This window comes from Ambystoma mexicanum, chromosome 6q (genome assembly GCF_040938575.1).
Source record: "Ambystoma mexicanum isolate Mex_15411 chromosome 6q, UKY_AmexF1_1, whole genome shotgun sequence".
In the NCBI taxonomy this organism is placed as follows: Eukaryota; Metazoa; Chordata; class Amphibia; order Caudata; family Ambystomatidae; genus Ambystoma; species Ambystoma mexicanum.
In genome coordinates, this window is record NC_090937.1 from 655,411,174 (window position 1) to 655,433,148 (window position 21,975).

General features: G+C 45.0%; 1 protein-coding gene across 11 annotated transcripts in view; it reads right to left on the minus strand.

Moving 5' to 3' along the window:
• Nucleotides 1-21,975, minus strand: part of BLTP1 (bridge-like lipid transfer protein family member 1) — a 2,946,455-nt gene that overhangs the window by 1,831,864 nt on the left and 1,092,616 nt on the right. For all 11 annotated transcript variants that reach the window (XM_069631149.1, XM_069631145.1, XM_069631146.1 and 8 more), the window contains exon 32: nucleotides 4,927-5,073. In XM_069631149.1, the coding sequence (XP_069487250.1) occupies nucleotides 4,927-5,073 (147 nt within the window). The remainder of the gene's footprint in view (nucleotides 1-4,926; nucleotides 5,074-21,975) is intronic.

Genomic DNA, 21,975 nt, shown 5'->3' on the forward strand with positions numbered 1-21,975 from the left:
ACGTCACCGATGCATGACGCCCTCTGCTGAAAAAGTTTCGGAAGTGCACAGCTGTGGACATTACATGTCAAAGATGTGGAATACGTTGGAGGACACAATCCATTCGAAGCCCAAACTACAATATGGCCAAAGAACAAGCGACAATCTAGTGACGCAGCCATTTTAGGCCACTAGCCAAGTTTAATAGCCAAACACACTAAACACGAATTGCACACCCCAAAAGTAATGCAGAAATTGAAAAATTTAACTGCTGTCATTAGCTTGACTTTAGGCACATATGAAGGGAACCGAAAATCATCTGTGTAAAAATCTAGGGTGAAACAAATGTACCCGCCCCCCCCTGCACTGCATTGTAATATGTTGTTTGCAATGTTAAAAATACAAGAATTCAAAAGGGAAACATTGTTTTCCAGTACTGATACTGATCAGTTTCCCCATAACATGTGAAAAAAAGCCCAGGGAAGTGAAGTTGAAAGCTTTACTTTTCTTCGAAGGGTCAGGACAGGATCAAAAACAGAGCAAAAAGAACAGGGATTCCACAGAAAACTATGGAGGGAAAGTTGCAAAAAGAAAATATTCCCTAACAATCAGTGGAGTCAGGTCCTATACAAAGAAGAGCAGCCAGCTGACAACCTGTGGACCACCCCTGCAGCTGACCAGCAACAACTACAGTGAAGTCCCTGTGAAGCCCTGCTCCTCTGCCTGATCTCAATAATACCCTTGTCAGTGCTTCAACTCCTGAACCCATGGGAACAACCAGTCTCCACCCCTGCTCGAGCATCCATGCCTTCTGAGCCTTCAGAAGTGTCCCTGGATCAACCTGTGGCCTGACCAGCTCTCTCCCGGACTACCTTGCTTCAGCCGTCGCCGTTTCAAAAACCATCCTTGGAACTTGGAGGATCTATAAATTCTACACAAGACGCCTGCTCCTGCATTTTCAGCCTTCTTGCACCAACGGAAGCCGTGCAGGATCTGCTTCTTTGTTAGTCCCTGGAGGATCGCCTGTTGCCGCCTGACCATGGTGACTACTATTGCAATCTGTCTACTTCACATCCTAGAGGTGTCCTGAGGTGACCTGACCCCAGTAGTCTTCATCCTTTCTTTATTTGGGTGCTCAGCAGGAAGGTTTCTGGAACCGATTCATAAGCACCACAACTAACCGTGTCCGAAAGTGACCTCTGCAGCTGCAACCCGTGGGTCTTTCTTGATCAGATCAAGCACAACGGATTATGTCCACAGCAGATTCTGGAACCTCAGTAGAGGTCTTTGGAGAAACTGGAGTCAACTGGGTAAGTTAACATACCTGTCCCTTCCCCCATGCTCTCTAAAGGGTTACATGGGTATAAAGTCCTGTCCCTAAACTACTCTTTCCTGACTTTGGTTGGTGGACACCCGATCAAGGATTTCTTACCTAGGCCTATCCTAGGGACTGGGATTGACTAAGTTTACTTAAGTGAACTTTTTCTTATTTTTTGAATCGCAACTACTGGCATTGTCAAAATATGTTAATAAACCTACCTCAAAAGTATAACTTTTGAACTGATGACTTTATGGCACAAGACCCCAAACCATTTTGGGGTTGGACACATTAAGTGTTAGGGGAACAGTTTTGTGGTTACTATAAAGTGTGTTTACTGAATTTCATGCATCTGAATACTTACTTGTGTTTCACTGGTTATTGAATCATGATTTCTTTCTTCTCCTAAGTGTGAATGTTTGTTTTATATGAAGTGTGTGATAATATTTGACTAGAGGTTTTACTTGCTTAGTGTGTACTTTAAAGGCCTAATAAATCATTGTATATTTGTGTACTTACCTGTCTATTTGAATTATTGGTGTTCTGTGTGGACTCATTGTAGTTGTAGACCAATCTCACAGCCCTCCTTATACTAGGCTTTGCCCCTCTGCTACCTTAACTTGATTGTGTTAGACTAAAATGGCAGTGTCTCCTGTTTCACCATTATAGGGTGACCTCATAAAATCCACCCGTTAGGGAGAATTCTCTCTTTAGGCTGAATTTCCTAACCTAGTGAGTTCCCCAGCAGCTTTGCTGGATTTCTGGAGTTTGTTTTTTTCCTCCTGCCAAGAGTGAGACTCTTTTTCTCCCACTCATGGACATGATTAATGGTATTCCTTTGACTGGTAATGTGTTTTATGGGCTATGGGGTCCTTTACTCCATAGGGTCTCATGTGGTTTTCCTATGTTTGTTTCACAGCACCCTCTTTGCAGTAACACAGGGGTGTCATAGTGACACCCCACCATAGACGCTATACCCTGGGACTGACTACTGTCTCCCAGGGCATGTAAAGTCACCATTGGCTTTACTAGTCCCAAATTATTAACAGAAACCAGTACAAACCATCATATTGTGGACGTACTGGTTGGGGCAATTCGATTGCCCCGGGGTCTATTAGTCGAGGGGGCACGTCTCCTTCCCCCCTGATCGAGTTTTGGCTGGTGGCAGTGGAAACTACTTTTTACATTCGACCGTGAATATTTTCCTATGGGATTTTCCCATTGTTCGAGGCTACCAACTTTAATTATGTAATTCTCCTAGCCCCGAACATACCGCTGGTTTAATTAATATTAATTCTCCGGTTGGTATTTTTTGCCAAGACTCGATTCTAAAATGGCGTTTGTGTTCTCTTCCGTGACTCCAACCCAAGTCGAGCCCTTTGTTCCACTTTTTGGCGGGCTTCTCCACAGAAGCCTCCAAAAGTGGTGCCACTCTGTGTGGGTACCACAGGGGGTATGGGAGGGGGTTAGGCACCCTGGACCGAGTTACCTTGGTAACTCAAGTCCCACTCTTGTGTGATTGGCCCAAGTGGTGACAGCTAGGCTGAGTGAATGGGGGATTCTGCATAAAAGCAGGGCTTTGGGGACTGGAACTTCAGAAGTCGCCACAGGACCTGAGAATCCGACGAGGGAGAAACTGAGCCGACCTACCACGACAACACCACCGGTGGAGCCCTGCAGAACCGACTCACCACTTCCCGACGACAGAGAACATCTCCCGGCTGGAGAGGCTTCTTCCCCTGACTGGTGAGCACAACCAGTTTACCTTTCATTCTTCGCACCCCAGCCCGGTTTGTGGCCGAACTGCCCGTGCCAAGCATCCCGGCAGCCGGATAGCCACTCATCACTGAACCCGAATCACCGGACCGCTACTTGTACCCGAGAAACTCTGCGGCTGGTTTCTTCCCTGGCAGTGCAATGGACTCCTGTCTTCCTCCACCACGAGATCCTCTCTTCCCCCGGACGAAGCACCGACTTGCACCCGCTGCCAGGAACAACTGCCCCCGCTGGAGCGTTCTCACCACTTTAAGGTACCATGTACGCCAGGCCTCCCTTTCTAAAGATTGCTACAAGGTAATAATAACCCCTTAACCTTCTGGACTGGGCTGGCCGCCTTGACCCTCTAACTGGTCCCTTTCGTTGGTCCAACTCCTTTTTGAACCTTTACAAGACTTTTGTGCACTGCAACCGTGACACCCTGGACACATTTAGTTTGGATCCTCTGAAAGTGGATCCGGCCTCTTGAACTCTAACTTCACGGTTTTACTTTGCCTTCCTTCCTTGTTGTGTTCTTGAAAACGTGTTGGGATCTGTTTCAATTTGTTCTCTGCTTTTCTCTCCCTTTTTAAAACGAACTATTAGAGTGCCATCTATGTTAAGCGCTCACCGTTGTCTGAAAATAAGTGGGGCTTTACTTAAGACCTGTCTAATATTCTTTTAAGGGAGTCTATATCTTTTAGTGACCGTGTTTTTGAATTGCTTATTATTAGTGCCTGTGTGTTTTTCTAGATGTGGCTTTAAATAAATAATGATATCTCTTTTACACCAAGCCCTGGTCAGTGTTTACTTGTTCTAATGTGTTCTCTTGACCTATTGTGAATACTCTGTATACTGCCTAACTCTTCTTGAGGGAAGTCTGACTGCTCAGCCACAGCTACCAAGTGAATCTGTGTGGTACAGACTGCTACCAAGTGGGTTTACTGCCAAACACCTGTAGTTCTAAATCTTTTGCAGTGGTCCCAGAGGGAACTGCATAGGTTTTTGCCTAACACCACCCCCAAGGTTGATTTTGGAAATCCATTTTAACATAACAAAAATAACGAGAAACAAAGAAGCAGTGTTCGAAAGGACAGCAGAATGTGTGAAAAAAGGAACTTAGGTCACTGACAAGGCACCTCTATTTATACTGGCCCAGACATGTACTGTGTGGGCGCATAGAGGCGGTGGGTGAAGCCAACGTGGAGCCGTATTGCGTTACCTGGTGTCGGAAAGGTTTCCGAAGAGCAGCTGCACTAGGAGACAGATATCAAAGATGAGGAATCCGTGGGAGGAAGGAATCCATTAGAAACCTACACTAATTGGAAGAGATCACAGAGGGCCTCATTACAAGTTTGTGGGTCGGGTAACAACGGTGCCGGTAAGCTACCAGCACTGTTGTTATCGGACCGGCAAACTACGAGTTCGGCTCGCGGGTGCCTTTCTGTCTGCCAGGTCTGGCGAATGGTGCCGGTGCATCCGGCCTCCCCATTCCCATTGAGTCCAATGGGACTCAAATGGGAATGGGGAGTAATAATTTCCGGCACTCGGCAATGGGGATTTACCGGTCTGCCGGGGCTGGAATGCCCCGGTAAATCCCCACTGCCGGGTGCCGGTGAATTCATGACTCCGAGGGCAGCCCGTGCCCGTATTTCCCGGTACGGCTACCGCCAGACTCATAATGAGGCTCAAAGTGTTTAAGAGATTATTATAGTAGAAAAATTACTTTGCAGAGAATTCACTTTTTTGCCCGCAATCCGGTGTTGACAATTGCACTTAAAAAGTCACAGTAATTGTTACATCTATTATAAAGAAATGAAAATAGCAATTTTACTCTTGATAGTGAAGAAATGAATGAAAATAAATTTGGTTACCTTTGGTATGGTAACGTTTGCCTGGAGACCTTTAATTTTCACACACTCTTGCTTTGGTGGAAGATTGGTCTGAGTTGGTCCTTGGTTTGCTGTACCATTAGCAGGATTCTCTACTTTTGAGCCTCGTCCATCAGGTTTAGGGGATAACTAATAAAAAAGTAACTGAAGTTTAGAAGAATACTTGAGCTTACGCTGCTACCAACAAATTACATGTTTTGTATTATAAAATATATGCATTGCCATTTTATACAACCAGGTAACGAAATTCATTAAGTTGAACAGCATTGGATTATTTACAATAAATAACAGACAGTAATTCATAAGTCTAGATCACTTAGATTGCCTAAAGACATTTCAGTATGACAAATAGAATATTGCACAATTGCCCGTTTAAGATGTTTCCTTCCACCTTGTCACCCCATATACCCTCTCTTGTCCTGACTCCCTCAGTATTCAGTGCTGAAAATTCTCCAACACACCTCACACTTCATCAAATTTACTAACACACCCCTTATCCCAAAACATTGCTCTGCCCTATAGCATCATGCTAATTTTGGATCAAGCATTACTGACCATCCCATCACTCTTAATAATTCCGGAGGAACTTTGTAGAGGTATTTATGTATTTCACTGAATCCTCAAACTGTATGGAAGAAATCAATATTATCCATCTTAAACTTGAGACAGTGGTTGTTGTCCCTTGTCGATCTCCCCAATGCTTTTTGGAATGCCATGTTATTTCACCAGGTATATAGTCCGACCATAACTCATAAAAGACTTGCTGCGTCATTCCTCAGTTCACTTCCTCCGTCTCGGAAGGGGAAGTAGACTAATACAAAGGTACAATAAGTTCACTCATTCGTATACTTATCCGCAGAAAATACAGCACATAGCTATACTGGAAAATATACACATTTATTATTGTTGCACATAAAATTACATGGCCCGCGGTAGCGGCCGTGCAGTTACGGTTAAGTTGCTAAACCCATAGGAAGACCACTTTTTGGGTGGCTTATAACTTCGCTCCCCCTGGAGGAATCCTCACCAAACAAAGTATATGGGCCGCTCTAAATTCATCTGGCAGGTTTAATGAGGTTTTGTGCAGGGGAGGGGAGAGGTCAAAGTTATAGGGGGTCCCAACATTTTTTCTCCTTAGACTGGATGGGCAAAACTTTGTGCACGGGTGCAGCACAAATGGCTGGATGGAGTTGAACCAAATTTGCGGCAGGAGCAGGGGCTTGGGTCTGAAAGTGTGCTTTTGTGTGTTTGGTGGAAATCCGACCAGTACTTTTGTTGCAAAGAACTGAAATGTACGTCTCAAAAAATTAGTGATATCTGGCTCCGCTCCGCGGACCCATTTCCCTGTTCGCTCTGCGGACAACAGTCTCGTTGGCTTGCAGTATGCCGTGATGTCAGCGATACATTGGACGCGGCTGGTGATTGGCTGGAGGGAAGCGTGCTGTGTGTCAAAGTTTTTGGGAAACGCCACCATGGTGTATCGGAGGATAGTGTTGTGGTATGTGTGACAAGCCCCTAAGGCATTGTGTCCATGGCTGGGGCTCTTGTAAATAACAGTGTGCCCACTAACATTAGTGATATCCGTGTTCGCTCTGCTGTCACATTTCCCTGTCCCATGTAACACTGAACGACATCTTAACCCTGACTTCTTTTCTTAAGACTCTCTGTTATATATGTACCTTTTTATATTCGACCTTGTTATATATGTACCTTTTTATATTCTACCTTGTTGTTATATATGTACCTTTTTATATTCTACCTTGTTCCTGTATATATATTTGTAATGTATGCATTGTAATAACTATCTGCTGTAACTAAGCTTTAAATATTCTTGTAACTGCTGCGCCCTGCTACCTGAGGGTTTGGTGCACATTTTCAAATAAATAAACAAAACATTGTTGGTTCCATGGGTGTGGTGATTGTTAGAACATCCGACAGTTGTTGGTGCATGGATGGAGATGCTGCATTGAGCAGTACTGTAGTGTGTCTACTGGGTGCAACGTTGGAATAGTGTCCATTTAGAAGAGGGTACGGTTGAACTGGTTCTTACATGTGCTTGGGTAGTCTGCATTGCGCAGATTACTAAGTGTTGTACTGCACTATGCAGTATTGGTTCTATGCACTTTCTAGAGTGTTGGGAGCAGGACCAATGTTGTCAAGATTTTGTGGTTTGGTTGGCAGTATTTCAATGCTATGTATGAATGAAAGTGGGTAGGGGTGCGAAACACTGTGGTATGTTTTTTTGGATTATGGTAATTGGAACATGTTTGCATGCATCGCTGTAGTATGGTGCGGCGGTTGGGTAGAAGTGGCTGTGCCTATGTTGTCTTTGTGAATTCTGGTACCTGGCTACATGTTCCCCTGAATGGCTCTGTTATGTTGTGGTGGGTGTGGGCAAGGCCTAGACTGTTGGGTGCATGGCCAAAGGCCGTAGGCAGTAGGCCATTCACCGAAGAGCATAGGCCTTCACCACAGCCACCACAACATAAATGCAGGCATGCAGTTGTAACTCTGCATGCATTTGAAGTTGGTGACCTTTACACAATGGTTGTGGAGGACATTTTAATTTAATTATTGCTATTTATAGTTTAAAAAAAAAACATTTACAACAAACCATATTTAACATATGAATAAATACAAACTTTAACAACAATACAATATAGAAATACATTTACTATATGAATACATTTCAATTAATTTCTTCTTTGCATCACAAAACCATTAATAGTTCTTATAGAGAACAAATAAACACCTGTCCCACGATGTCACACAAAACTCAGCAAGCCTGACCACCATACAACAAGATTTAACATTCAAAAAATAGATCAAAACACGTATTAACTAACCACAAATCACAAAATGTAATAAAGATGCTAATACTAATGACCTAAACAAAATTAACATCTGAATTAATAGAGAGCATAGCTGTCTTCCATACGTAGTACATAGCTATAATCATTATGTCAGACGATGTGTTCAAACATATATGCCAAAAATGGGATGAGGCAGCATATTCATAATTTTGAATATAACTGCTATATTGGCATCTATGTAACGATAACTTAGGACATTCAGTTAAAATGGGTCTAATAGTTTCAAAGTTATTAGCAATATTACACAGATGACAGATCCTTTACTCAATAGACAGTTGCCCTTGTGTGCCATGAGTGGCTCTCACTGGCAGCTGATTCAGACGCACCAGCATTCTAAATCTACGAACCAAAGGAGACGGGCATCTTATCAAATATTGTTGTGGGCTGCGATATTTGTGCATTATCCCTTCCAACAATACATAATAATGCAGTTTTCTCATCTGCTCAAAATTATTGGTCCAATCTTTCATCTGAGATTTCTGTGTAAGAGCTCTCTTAATAGCTCCATATTGACCACATTTCGAGCGATTAACTGCCCAATTCAATGAAGAATAGAATTCCACACATAGTTTGTCATATCCTTCCATATTTTTGTCTAGCTCTAAGCAGAAAATTCCTTCTCCCATCATCCTTAGCATCTCGCTAGGCTGATGGCATCTGGATTTCAAAGCTAATAGACCTCTTTGATACTGTACCATAGCCTTTATAGATGTTAAACCACATTCTACCCTAATATATTGGATAGGACAAGACCTAGAGAGGCTGAATATCGATCGCCAAAAATAGCCCTCAATTTTATCAAGCCAAGATAGATTGGCAATGGTAAGAGCTTCTAGGCCATATGTAAGTACAGGTATAAACCATTGGCGATATATCAGCACGATTCCCTTAAAGGTATACCCTGCATAGCGTTGGACAAATTTGCGAACTAGATTAATGATATGCCTATCTTGATGAGTTTTCTCTCAATTAAAGATGAATAGTCTAACTTACTATCTATCTCCACCCCAAGATATTTATAGCAGTGGGTATTATTCAACATTTCCCCAGCTAGTTCTCATTTCAGGGTGGTTAAGAGGCCTAGAAGATATCAACAGTGTTTTCGTCTTACTAAGATTAATAGTCATGCCATATTCTGTCGTAAAACATCCCAATCCTTTGAGTAACGCTTTCATGCCAACGATTGTATGATCTATGATCACGAGATCATCAGCGTATAATAACGCTGAGATTTTCGTGGTCTTAAATTTAATAGGGCAATGCGCATGTTTTTCAAGGCACCATATCAATTCTGCAATATGCAGGTTAAATAAAAGGGCAGCTAACAGGCACCCCTGTTTAACACCCCTATTGATTTTAATGGGGCCAGTTAACCTGCCATTGTTGTCAAGGCGTACTCTGACTGTATTATTTAGATGTAATTTGATCAAGATTACAAGTTACCAGGTGGGGCACCCTAAAGATGACAGTCTCCCACAATTTACTGCAGTTGACTTTGTCAAACGCAGATCTAAAGTCAACAAAAAGTGATAAACACTGACGGATTACCATGACTTTTTGCTCTAGAGACAATTGCGTCCAACATTCTAATGTTATAAGGGTTGCTAGATCCAGCTCTTAGGCCTGACTGGAAGGGGTGAAGGATGTTAGTTGAATCAACCCAGCTCTGCAGTTGATGGAGCACTATAGCTGCAAAAATCTTACTTGTATCAAGCAACGCAAGGAATCTATAATTACTAGGCAAGGATCTATCACCTGCTTTATATACAGGAACAAGAAATGAACTGGACCAAGACTTTGGTATCTTTTTTCTTTTACACACTTTTTCATATAGCGACATCAGTACCAAAGACCAGCCTATAGGATCATGTTTAACCACCGCTGAAGACAGACCATTAGGGCCAAGCGCTCTTGAATTATTAAGTTTACCTATAATACCAATAAAATCACCTCTTTTAAAGGACAGATGCTAGGCTCCTTTAGAACTAGGAACTTTTTCTAATATCATATTATCATACATATTAGTTGTGATGTATCTATCCCATACCTGCTCTCCAATGGTATTAAGGGGTTGAGGTAACGTATGAGCTCTGGCTTTGTTCAATACTTTACATAATGCTCTGGTCTCTCCTTTTTGAAGAGTAGAAATTAGCCCTTGCCATTGCGGATACCTTTTTTCAAAATGGTGATGCTTACACCAACTTCTATATCTAGTTTTCAAAACGATGCAGCGACTAGCATATTCAGTATGCGATAAAGGCAATCTTTTCAGCTGCCTGAGAGCGCCTCTATATAGTCGTCTTCTGATGACCACTTCTCAATCATAGGACATCTCATATTTCTTATTTTTAACAGTGATGGGAATACCACGGTCTAAGGAAACTTCGGCAGTCCAAGAGCATATAAGCATCTCAATATCATCTTCTTCTAACGAAGAGATATCACAGTCGGTATAAGTACCGCTGTCATTTCCTAGACATTTTCATGATTTTAGTCTCATTCCATCTTATTCTGCAACCATTATTAGACACTTCTATGTTAGTGGGGCCACATGTCACATTGCCATAAGGTGTCACATTAAAAAAGCAACAACCATGGAATAATCACTAAAGGGCAAAGGCAGTACTTTAATGACACTCATTTAACCAAGAGCAGGGGGGTTTCCACATACATAGTCTAAAGTGGTTCTTCCATTTAGCGGCCACAAGTCCCAGTCATTCAAGTAATTACTCCACACTCTGCCTCTTGGATTACATTTAGACTTGAACATGATATTAGCAGATTGAAATATGAGCATACTCTGCCTTTATAATAGTTGTCCCACAATGAGCGTTAAGAGCTCCTCCCAGAATTACCATATCATTGCCATCTATCAAACACCAATTAGAGAGCAAATTATCCACTATGTCATGTATCTGTTCTGTACACTCTTTTGTTGGTGGATCATATACATTTATAATTAAGGTATTATGGATAAGTAGGCCATTTTTACTTTTAATATGAACTGCCAAAACATAATCATTGTCGGCCGTAGTACTTAATTCACTAGGCCAAAACACATATGGGTGACCCTTTTCTCCTTTCTTTGCATGCTTTTGATAAATGCAATGTGAGTCAGTGTGGAAATCACTCATTAGCCAGGTTTCTTATAAAAGAAACATGGAATGTCTGATAATCGCCTCAAGCGAACCAACCGACGGGAGAAAATGAGAATGTCTTCTGGTGTTCGAGGATGCAAGGGTAATTGCGCACAGTTGATTCCCTTCTAATTGTCCCAGCAGGAGGACATTGTAGACTTGCTAGAACAGCAGAAGTGAGTTGCTATGCGTACATTAGCATATGGTGTAGATCACTGCACATGAGGGAGCCACATGTAACCGTTTGCGTTTGCTATGGTTTTGCCCTTATAACATCCTTGCTTTAGGAAGTGCTTTAAGATATTGCACCATGGAAGGAAGTACTCAGCATCACCCATGTAAAATATGGACCATGTACACAGCCACGTACATACCATTCACCACACCCAACGCAACGTCATGCAGCCATGCATACAAATATGTGGCCAGGGTGAAAGCTGGCAGGCTCAATTACAGATGGGGAGAGCATTGCACATGACATGAGCATTTAAACATAAGGTGTACTATGGTGTGTTGTGTGTGGTGAGGACCAAGCGCCTTGGATGCATGAGTGGAGGCCTTGCACAGACAACTATGTGGGCTGCTTGCAAGTAGCTTTGACATTGTTGCATTGTGTGGGTGGTTTGCGAGCATTGCATACATTGTTGATTCCATGGGTGTGGTTATTGTAAGCACATCCTACAATGTTTTGTCCCTTCCTGGAGCTAATGGAGTGAACACCCTGGAGTGTGTACGATGGTTGCTGTGTTGAAGTAGTGTGTGCATAGAAGTGGATAGGGGTGAACTGGATATTTTATCTGCTTGGGTAGTGTCCATTGCACAGATTACGGACTACTGTTCGGCACTTTGAAGTATTCATTGTTTGCACTTAATAGAGTGGTGGTAGCAGGGCCAATGAACTGAACAGTTTGTGGTTCGGTTATCAGTAACATCATAGTATGTTAAAGAAAGTGGGTAGGGGTGCCGGAAGCTGTGCTGCGCTTGTAGATTCTGCTGTTACATATTTCCATGCATAGTTGTATTACGGTGTGGAGGTTGGGTAGGAGTGCTGGTGGGTGTGGTACATTTGTAGATTGTGGTACCTGGTGACATGTTCGCATGCATGGCTACATTACGTTGCGGTGGGTGTGGGCTAGGCCTACACTCTTGGGTACATGGCCAAAGGCTGTAGGCTGTACACAGCCACCCACATACCGTTCAACACACCAAATGCAACGTTATGCAACCATGCATGCAAACATGTGGCCGGGGTGAAAGGTGGCAGGCTCAATTGCAGATGGGGAGTGCAGTGCACATGACATGAGCATTTGAACATAAGGGGCCTCATTATGAGTTTGGAGGCTGCCTCCAAACTCGGGTACAGGGTTCCCTGAATGGTGAAATACCGGGCCATTCCGACTTTGGAGGGCACGGTATTTCGTCCTTCTGGGAACCCGGACCTTCCGCATTCCCATTCCAGCCCCCATAGGGCTCAATAGGAATGGGGAGGGAGCTAATAACTGGCCCGTTGTTAGCTCCCTGGTGCCCTCGCGGGACCCGCAATGGACGTCTGGTCTGACCAGACGTCCAGAGCGGGTCCCGCAAGGGAACCTAGTAATAGGGCGGAATGGGATTAACGGCACCGGCACCATTACCGGCAGCGTTAAACCCATTCCACCCGCTTCGTAATGAGGCCCAAGGTGTATTAAGGCGTTTTGTGTGTGGTGAAGGCCTAGCACCTTGGATGCATGGCTGGAGAGGAAAGGAAAGACGGATTGTCCCTGCTTTACTGGGGGGCAGCCCTAGCTGTAGCTGGGAAAGCGCATGTGCCACATCCAGCCCTTTTAAGCATGGTGTGCATGGATAAGGAATTGAGGGGATTAGCCAATCGGGTGTCGAGGGTGTGCCTCACAGGAAGGGACAGTACTATTTTCCCCCATTAGTCTGTGTAGTGAGGGTGGCAGAGATGGAGAGACGCATAGTTCTAATCGTGGGCGATACCTATGTGCAAGATCTGCACAGGTATGCCACGCAAAGAGGCATGGCTGCAAATTTTGCATTGGAAGGAATGGAAGCTTACTGGGGCACTGTCTATGAGGGCAGTTTCGGCGGTATGGTTGACCTTTGCAGATGTGGGGCCTCTGTCGGTACTGTCGATGTTGTCATGCTGCATTATGGAGCTCTTCATTTGGGGTACATGTCGTGTGGACGTTTGCTCTGTCGCCTGAAGAAGTGATGTAGATTTTTCCCACTGCCAAGCTGGTTTTCTGAAGCATACCACCAAGAGGAGCATGGGACCATGCCGGTGTAATTTGTCCCCAGCCAGAGGTCGGAAGGTGTTTTATAAACAGAAGCATGTGTCAATTTATGTGCACTGCTGGGATGTTCTCCACCGACGATGAGATCATTAATGAGCGCAATTGCAATGGTTCCATGCAAATGGCATTTTTTTTACCACCATTGGCAATGCTGTTTTGTTTTACACTGTGCAAAAAGCCTTGAAGAGAATCCTGTAACAATGTAAGGAGGCAAACAAAACAGAAACTCGGACAAAGACCAAAAACAAAAAAAGGTTCTGTGTAAGAACGTACAAAAATATATATAAATAAAAGGGATTTTTTTCAGAGCAACCACTAAAGACGAAATCCGCTACCCTGGTTGAAATGTGTTCCCTCACTCGTGGCAATGTGCATGAATCTGGATTCAGAAGTCTTCACACACCTTTCTACTGGAGGTGTTTGCGAAAGACCCGAGACTTGCACTCTAGATTTTTAACGGTACATATGGAGTCTCGTACAGAATCAATAGTGTTAGATGCAGATGTCGTGCATGTGATTGGTGAAAGCGTGTGTGACTGTTTAACAGTACCCAATGGGGGAGTGTTGGAAAAAAATAGTGCAAAGGGAAGAAGGACAGCTCCAGCTTTACTAGGGCACGGCCCTCGGGATAGTTGGGGAAGCGCACATGCCACATCCTGCCCTTCTTAGCATGCTGGGCATGAGAATGGGACTGTGGGAATTGTCCAATCAGGAACTGAGGTTGTGCGTCATAGGAAAGGGCAGCAATATGTTTTTTTCATTACTCTGTGTAATGAGGCTGGCAGAGATGGGGAGACGCACAGTGTTCATCGTGGGTGGTGTCTTTGTGGTAGATCTATCTAATAGAAGAATCTAAAATGTAATCATTTTTGTTCCAAAAGGTAGCCATAGGCACCTGACTAGTCAGACTTCTAGAGAAAATTTGTCTAAATTGAAAATCTCAAGTCCCTAATTCGGTGTTTTTGGGCACCCAGGTTAGTTAACGTGTTGGTACCTTTGCAGATACCGCAGACATCTCAAAAAATCTTTTTATAATGTTTTTAACAATGTCAATGTAATAATAGGGAATTATGTATTTTGTTGTAGATTGAAATTAAATACTTACTAAATGGGGGATGAATTGAATTCTCACAGAAAAACTGTTTGTCCTGAAGATGGCCTGAATAATTATTAGTCCGACAGCACTTGAGACAGTGCAGTAAGTCCTACAAAGGCTGAAACATAGGTCGACTTAAAAGGAAGCATCCAACATCCAGTTTCCTATATCTCGCTTGGATCACCGCAATGGTTTCCACAACTGTATTATATGTGACTATAACTAAATAATAGAGTATCAAGCGCAGTGAAGACAGGAATTAATGTAAATTACCTCACCCCTTTCGCATTAATTCAACTCATAAGATAGTGGTATGCTTGAAGGTCACTTTGTGTACCCCGGAAAAGGTTTTTCCTTTCTACAAAGGTCTTTTGAACTTATGTAAAATGATTGATGTATGTGAGAACCCGTCTGTATACAATGATACAATAGAAAGGGTTTTGTTTTATGTTTATAACATAAGTGATCACATGTTTTTTATGTGCTTTTTAAAAAAAGATTGATTTAATAAAATTGTGAATATTGTGAAGATGTATATATAAAAGAGGTTTTTTGGAGATAGTGGGTCCATCTACAGAATTACAAAGTAGGTATACGTGTCTCTGTCCTGTTGCACACTTGGGGACATTAGAGAGGGTTAGTTGATCTTGAGGTCTTTGTTTTGTTGTTCTAAACACTCTCCCTTTCATTCAAGATCGACCCCCCGAAAACAAAAAATAGGGAGTACCCAATCTTGTAAAACCTCTTGAGATAAGCCTGGCTGCTCAACACGCTACCAAAACTGTGTAGTACAAGCTTACACCAAAGGTTGGGTTTCCTATACCTGTAGTCCGAGTTGTGTATAGTGGTCCCAGAGGGTACTGCATACAAGCTTTGCCTAACAACTTGTTGATCCAACTAGTCAAACGATTGAAACAGAACAGGTAATCCAACAGGGCTTCACCGGGCCAGATGAAGGAAGGGATGCCGGACCTCTTCAGGAGTCTTCTTCGGATCTTTAGTCAGCTGTTCTTCTATGAGGGATTCTTGGTGCCAATGTCGATATGAAGAAACGGCTGCAGGAGTTCTCTTCTTATCCAAAATCCAGCCTGGAAGCAAGTCCAAGCTCACCAATGGTAATCATCTGCTTGATTAAAACAGCCAGTAGTTGTCCAATCAGGGACACCTATTGGTTTCACTCAACCCCCACACCTAGGCTCACTAGCACCACAAGACAGTTCCACTCACTTCCTGAGCCACACACAGATAAAGGCATCAATATCCAGAGAAAGCTGCGGCTTTCCCAGGCAAGTGCATGACCTTACATGGGATTTCTTGACCTGGCAATGCAGGAAAAAGGCCAAACAAAAACATGGCCAAAGGACAAGTGAAACTCTTGTGGCACAGCCATTTTATGGGACTAGCAACATTCAGTAGCCATACGTGGAAATAATGCAAACATTTTACAAATATATCTACTGCCACTAGCTTCTCTTTAGGCATATATAAAAGTAACCAGAAATCCCAAGAGTAAAAAGCCAGGGTGATACAAAAGTATCCCGATTGCATTGCACTGTAAGATGCTGTGTGCAATGTTAAAAAGCTACAAAAATGTAAAAGATAAAAGGGAAACAGTTTCCCAGTACTGTTAGTCAAAGGACTGATCATCTGCTCCAAATGAGCAAAAGGCAGGGGAAGTGAGGCTGGAGGCTTTACTTCCCCTCAAATCAGCACAGGCTAAAATAACAAAGCAAAAAGATTGGGGGTCCATATAAACAAATGAGGAAAAGGGAAATGCCAAAAGAAAAATGTTTCCTAACACTTCTCAATAGAAACAATTCAAATAATAGGAGGCATGGGAAGCAGCTAACAGTGAAGAAGAGTGTTGTGGATGACTCTGCCAAAGACTGATGACACAGGTGGATGAGCATTTGAAAACAGTGGATTAAAGTTCTATTGAAAAAATAATAATAATAATAAAACAAAATATATATATATGACAATGCATTACTTACCGTAAAAGCATTTCTGATGATTGTATCTGCTTAGATTCACATGCTGTGCATAGGTCCGACATCCAGTGGTCACTGCGGAGTATTGCATTTTGTTTTTCGTAGTCGAAAAGGGACGTCGACTGGGCGTGTCTGAAATTCTATCCCTATAGTGACGTGTGTTGTACCCACAAACCCTCACGCGTCGAGGTCCCTCTGTTTGTATTTTTCTGCCCTGAGGGAGCCTTCTAGACGTGAGTGAGTACAGAAAAGAGAGATATAAAAGGAAGTCTATGTTCCTTCCATCCGTGTGGGGAGGAAGGGTGGGCGCATGTGAATCTAAGCAGATACAATCATCAGAAATGCTTTTACGGTAAGTAATGCATTGTCTTCTGATGCTTGTTAATCTGCTTAGAATCACATGTTGTGCATAGACTAGCGAGCAGTCCCCGGAGTTGGCGGTGGGTTATGAGAAGGAACAGTAGAGAAAAGATGTCTTAGTACTGCCTGACCCACCTGGGAGTCAGATCTCGAGTGTGCATCTAGACAGTAGTGTTTTGTAAAGGTGTGCACAGAACTCCAGGTAGCCGCTTTGCAGATGGACTCAAGGGGAACATTTGCAATGAATGCTATGGACGCCCCCGTGCCTCTAGTAGAGTGTGCTCTAGGCTTAAAGGGCAGTTCTCTCTTAGCAAGAGTATAGCAGAGAGTGATGCATTGAACAATCCATCTAGAAATAGTGGACTTTGAAACTGCATCCCCTTCTCTTCCTGCTGCCACCGAGACGAAGAACTGATTAGTCTTCCTCAGTGGTCTGGTTCTTTCCATGTAGAACATGACCGCTCTGCGTACATCTAGTGTGTGCAGAGTTTTTTCTCCCAAGTTGGAAGGATTTTGAAAGAACGTTGGCAGTTCTACAGACTGGTTTACGTGGAATTTCGATATGAACTTTGGAGCAAACCTTGGGTGCGTGCGTAGAACCACCTTATCTCTGTGAACTGTAACAAAGGGGTCTAGAACAGAAAGAGTCTGTAGTTCACTTACCCTCCTGATGGAGGTGATAGCTATTAAGCTATTAAAAAAGCAGTCTTAAGAGTGAGGTCTTTAAGAGATGCTTTGTGCATGGGTTCCAAAGGTGAGCCCATGAGTCTGGTAAGTACCACGTTAAGGTCCCATCCGGGAGCTGGGTCAGCTATCGGGGGGTGTATTCTCTTTATTCCCTCCATGAAGGCCTTTATAACAGGGATCTTCCACCACGACACCTTGAGTTGGGAAGTGGTGTATGCAGAAAGTGCCGCCAGGTGGACTTTAATCGAATTGAACACTAGACCTGAATCCAACAAGTGGGTCAGGTATAGAACAATATGTGTGGGAGAGCAGTCAATTGGGTTGATGCCTTCCCCTCTGCACCAGATGACAAATCTCCTCCACTTGCTAGAGTAGCAGTGGCGAGTGTTAGGTTTTCTGGCTTCCCCGAGGATGTCCATGCATCTCTGCGGGAGCAGTAGATGTCTGAATTCTATGATCTCAGGAGCCAAGCTGCTAAATTCATGTTCTGGGGCATGGATGCAGAGTCCTGCCCTTGTCTTGTGACAGCATGTTGTACGGGCAGGGGAGTTTCACTGGGGGAGATAGAGACATCTCCATCAAGTGAGCGAACCATGGCTGTCGGGCCAACATTGGGGCCACCAGTATCATGGTTACTTGTTCCTGGTGCATCTTGTGCACCACCTTGTTGAGAAGGGGAGTCGGGGGAAAAGTGTAAACAAATTTCCCTGACCATTGCATCGACAGACCGTTCCCCTTGGATTGGTTCTGGGGGTACCTGGAGGCGTAACTTGGGCATTGTGAGTTCTCCAGGGTTGCGAATAGGTCTATTTCTGGGAATCCCCATTGTGTGAAGACGTCGAAGACGATGTCTTCGTGCAGTCGCCATTCGTACACTTCGGGCAGGGGGAAATCTCTGCTGAGTTTGTATGCCAGCAGATTGAGTTCCCCTGGAAAATGTTCTGACAGTAGGAACATGTTTTGTTTGAGAGCCCACTTCCATATATTTTGGGCCAGTTTGGACAGTCCTGGAGAGTGGGTGCCCCCCTGCTTTTGATGTAGTACATGGCTGTGGTGCTGTCTGTAAGGACCAACACAGTTTTGCCTTGTAGGTGTTCCTGGAAGGCTTTTAGCGCCTTGAACACAGCTAGTAGCTCCAGTAGATTTATGTGTTTGGATGCTACGTTCGGAGTCCACACTCCGTGAGCAGTCTGATGGGATAGGCGAGCCCCCCATCCTGTTAGGGATGCGTCTGTGGTTAGAGTGGCTTCCGCCGCGGGTGTGGCAAAGGGTTTCCCTTTTTCCAGGTTTTCCTTTGTCCACCATCGTAGCGAGAGAACCAAGTCGTGCGAGACCACCACTGGATCGTCCCATAATCCGCTGGCCTGACACCACTGGCTGTTGAGCCACTCTTGCATAGGGCGCATGCGCAGGCGCACGTGAGGTACCAAATAAATACACAACGCCATCATGCCTAGCAAGCGCATTGCTTTGCGTACCGTCACCTCTCGACCGGTCACATATTGAGGGATCTGAAACAGCATGTTTTGGACCCTCTCGTTGGAGGGGAAGACGAGGTCGTCCTTTGTTTGAATTAGAGCCCCTAGGAATTGTTTGATTTGGCTGGGGTCTAGGCTGGACTTCTTTTTGTTGATGGAGAAGCCCAACTGGAACAAAAGGTCTACATTCTTTTGGGTATTGGAGAAGCATACTTCGTAAGAATCCCCTGTTATGAGCCAGTCGTCGAGGTAAGGGTAAACTGGGATGGACAACCTGCGCAGGTGGGCCACTGCCAGTACCTTCGTGAATACCCTTGGTGCTGATGCTATGCCTAAGGGTAGCACTCTGAACTGATAGTGTTTGCCCTCTATCATAAACCTGAGGTATCTTCTGTGCGCTGGCAACATTAAAATATGAAAGTATGCATCTTTCATGTCCAATGTTGTCATGTAATCTCCCTGTGATAGCAGTGGGATCACTTCCTGTAAGGTCACCATACGAAACTTCTGGGGTTTGATAAACTTGTTCGCTGGGCGCAGATCTAATACAGGGCGCATGGTTAGATCCTATTTGGGTACAAGGAAGTACACTGAATAAATATCTTCCGTTACCTGAGATAGAGGCACGACCTCTATGGCTCCTTTTTCCAGCAGTTGTTGTACTTCTTGGAGAAGGATGGCAAGGTGTTCCGGTGTCATGCGTCGTCCCCTCGGGGGTCTGTATGTTGGGGAACTGTTGAATTCGATGCAGTATCCGTGGGCTACGGTGGAAAGTACCCAGCGGTCTGATGTTATTCCCTCCCATGCTGGAAGAAAGGATGTTATCCGGCCCCCGACCGGTGTTGCATGGGAGGGGACGCAAATCTTCGCGTCACTTGGTGTTGTTGGGGGCTTGGGAGCCTCTCCCTTTGCCCCTGCGCTGTCCTCTTTGGCTGTACTGGCCACTATTGGTCTGGTAACTGGTGGCAGGGTACTGTTGCTGCTGATTCTGCTGTTGGCGTTGGCCACGAAAAAAGCGTTTGTTTCCATAGCTGCGTCTGGTAGTGGGCTTAGAGATCTGGTCAAGAGTTTTGATAGTATCGAACTCTTTTTTATCCATTTCCAGAGCCTCATCCACCGCCTTCCCGAAGAGGTTTGAGTCTTCAACAGGTTTATTTATTAAAGACGCCTGTGTCTCCGGTTTGAACCCTGAGTTGCGCAGCCATACATGGCGTTTTAGGAGTATTCCCTGAACCAGGGAACGTCCCGCTGTCTCAGCAGCATCCAGAGAGTTCTTTACAATACTCTTGTTGACCTGGGTTCCTTCGCCAATAGTAGAAAGCAGGCGTGTACGTAGTGGTTCTGGCGCTTCTTCGGCGTCCTTGCGCAGTTTGGCCCACTGCGCGTCCGCGTAGCTAGCTAGCAAAGAATTGTTGTTCGCAATTCTTGACGAAAAGGCAGCCGAGGACGTGACTCTTTTAGCAAGGGCATATAACCTCTTGCCCTCCTTGTCAGGTGGTGCCTCACTGGTGGACAGCGGCACCCCTGCCCTCTTCCTTGTATTAGTTACTACAAGGGAATCCGGAATGGAATGTCCCATGATGTACAGCGGGTCTGAGGGTGAAGGAGTGAAAAGTTTTTCAATCCTTGGATTAACTCCTCTGATTAGTGCGGGTGTGGATAGCGAAGGGATGATTCTTCTCTTCACTGAAGCGAGGAGGGGAATGGTCTGGCTGACTGGAGGTTTCTCCTTAATTACTCTTTCCACAAAGTCTATTTCCGGAGAGATCTCCCCAGTGTCCAGTTCAAAATGTGCTGCTGCTCTGCGCAACAGGGCATTGAATGTGGGCTGACCGTCAATGGGTGACGTGTTTCTAACAGGTGAATTGTCAGGAGGATTTAGGTTCAGGACGTCAGTGTCCGAATATACTGATGGGGATTGCCAGGGATGAGAAGGTCCTTCTTCTGGATTTTCTCCGAAGCCTTCTCCTACCATGTCTGGGCTGTCTTCCAGACCTTCCTCTTGGTTCTGTCCTTCTTCATTGTCCACAAAATCATCCTCCTCTTCTAAGTATTGTTCCTCACCAGTGAGGTCATACACATTATGGAAGTCTAAGGCTGTGTCCTGCCTTGGGTATTTGGCCCTGGTGTCCTCCTGAGGCCCTTCTCTTGTTCTCTTGGGAGTGGGAGGGTTCTGGGTGTTCATAAACCTCTCCATTCTCTCCATGCAGAGATGGAGCCTTTCCATGGTTTCATGGGGTACCCCTGAGCGGTCTAGCGGGGGAAAATTAGTGTTATCTTGCTGAAAACGGCTCGACCTCTCCCACAACGTCGAGGAAAGTGTCCCGTCGCCCTCCGAAAAGCCTTCCGGTGTGCTGGGGGTCCCCCCGACTGAAGGGGGTAGTCCCTGTTTTTCTTCGGGCTTTTTCAGCGTGTCTTTCGACCTTTGCGTAGCGCTCGACGTGTCTTTCGGCGTACGCTTCTGGGCATCGGCTACAAGGATCCTCGCCAAGCTCTCTGTGACTCGTTTGTCAGCGGAGGGCTTGGTTTCGACGTTACGGGTGTCGAACGTTCTACGGCGGCGTGCGCTCTCTGCTGGTGCGCGCCGGCCGATGGTTTGGGGGCGGCGCCCTTATTTGCCGAAAGCCCAGTCGCTGGTCGCGGCTGCGAGAGGGGCTTCGAACCCGAACGTTCCGAGGAGGCCGCCGGTGTAACCTGCGTCTCCTTGGGCGCTGATGCTTTCTTCGTCTTCGACGAAGAAGAGCTAGGGGTTGTGTGTTTATGTGTTGTATCGTGTGCGTCAGTGTCGCCGGGGTGTTCATCCCCATAAGCAGGGCGTGAGCCGAGCCTGTTAGAGGGGTGTACGACTTCCGTAGCGGAGGTTGTGTTATCACGTTCCTCGTCACTGTCGGTGGTAGCAGCGGCGGGTGAAGACCCGGCCTTCGACATAGCGTAGGCCGCCCACCTCTTGACCCTACGGTCTTTTAGAGTCTTTGGCTTTAGAAGCCGACAAGCCGAGCAACCCTCCTCTACGTGATCGAGGGGCAAGCAGCGGTTACACCGTGAATGCTTGTCCTTCCAAGTAAACTTGCCCTTACAAAGTGGGCAAAACCTAAAGGGTGTCCTCTCCATA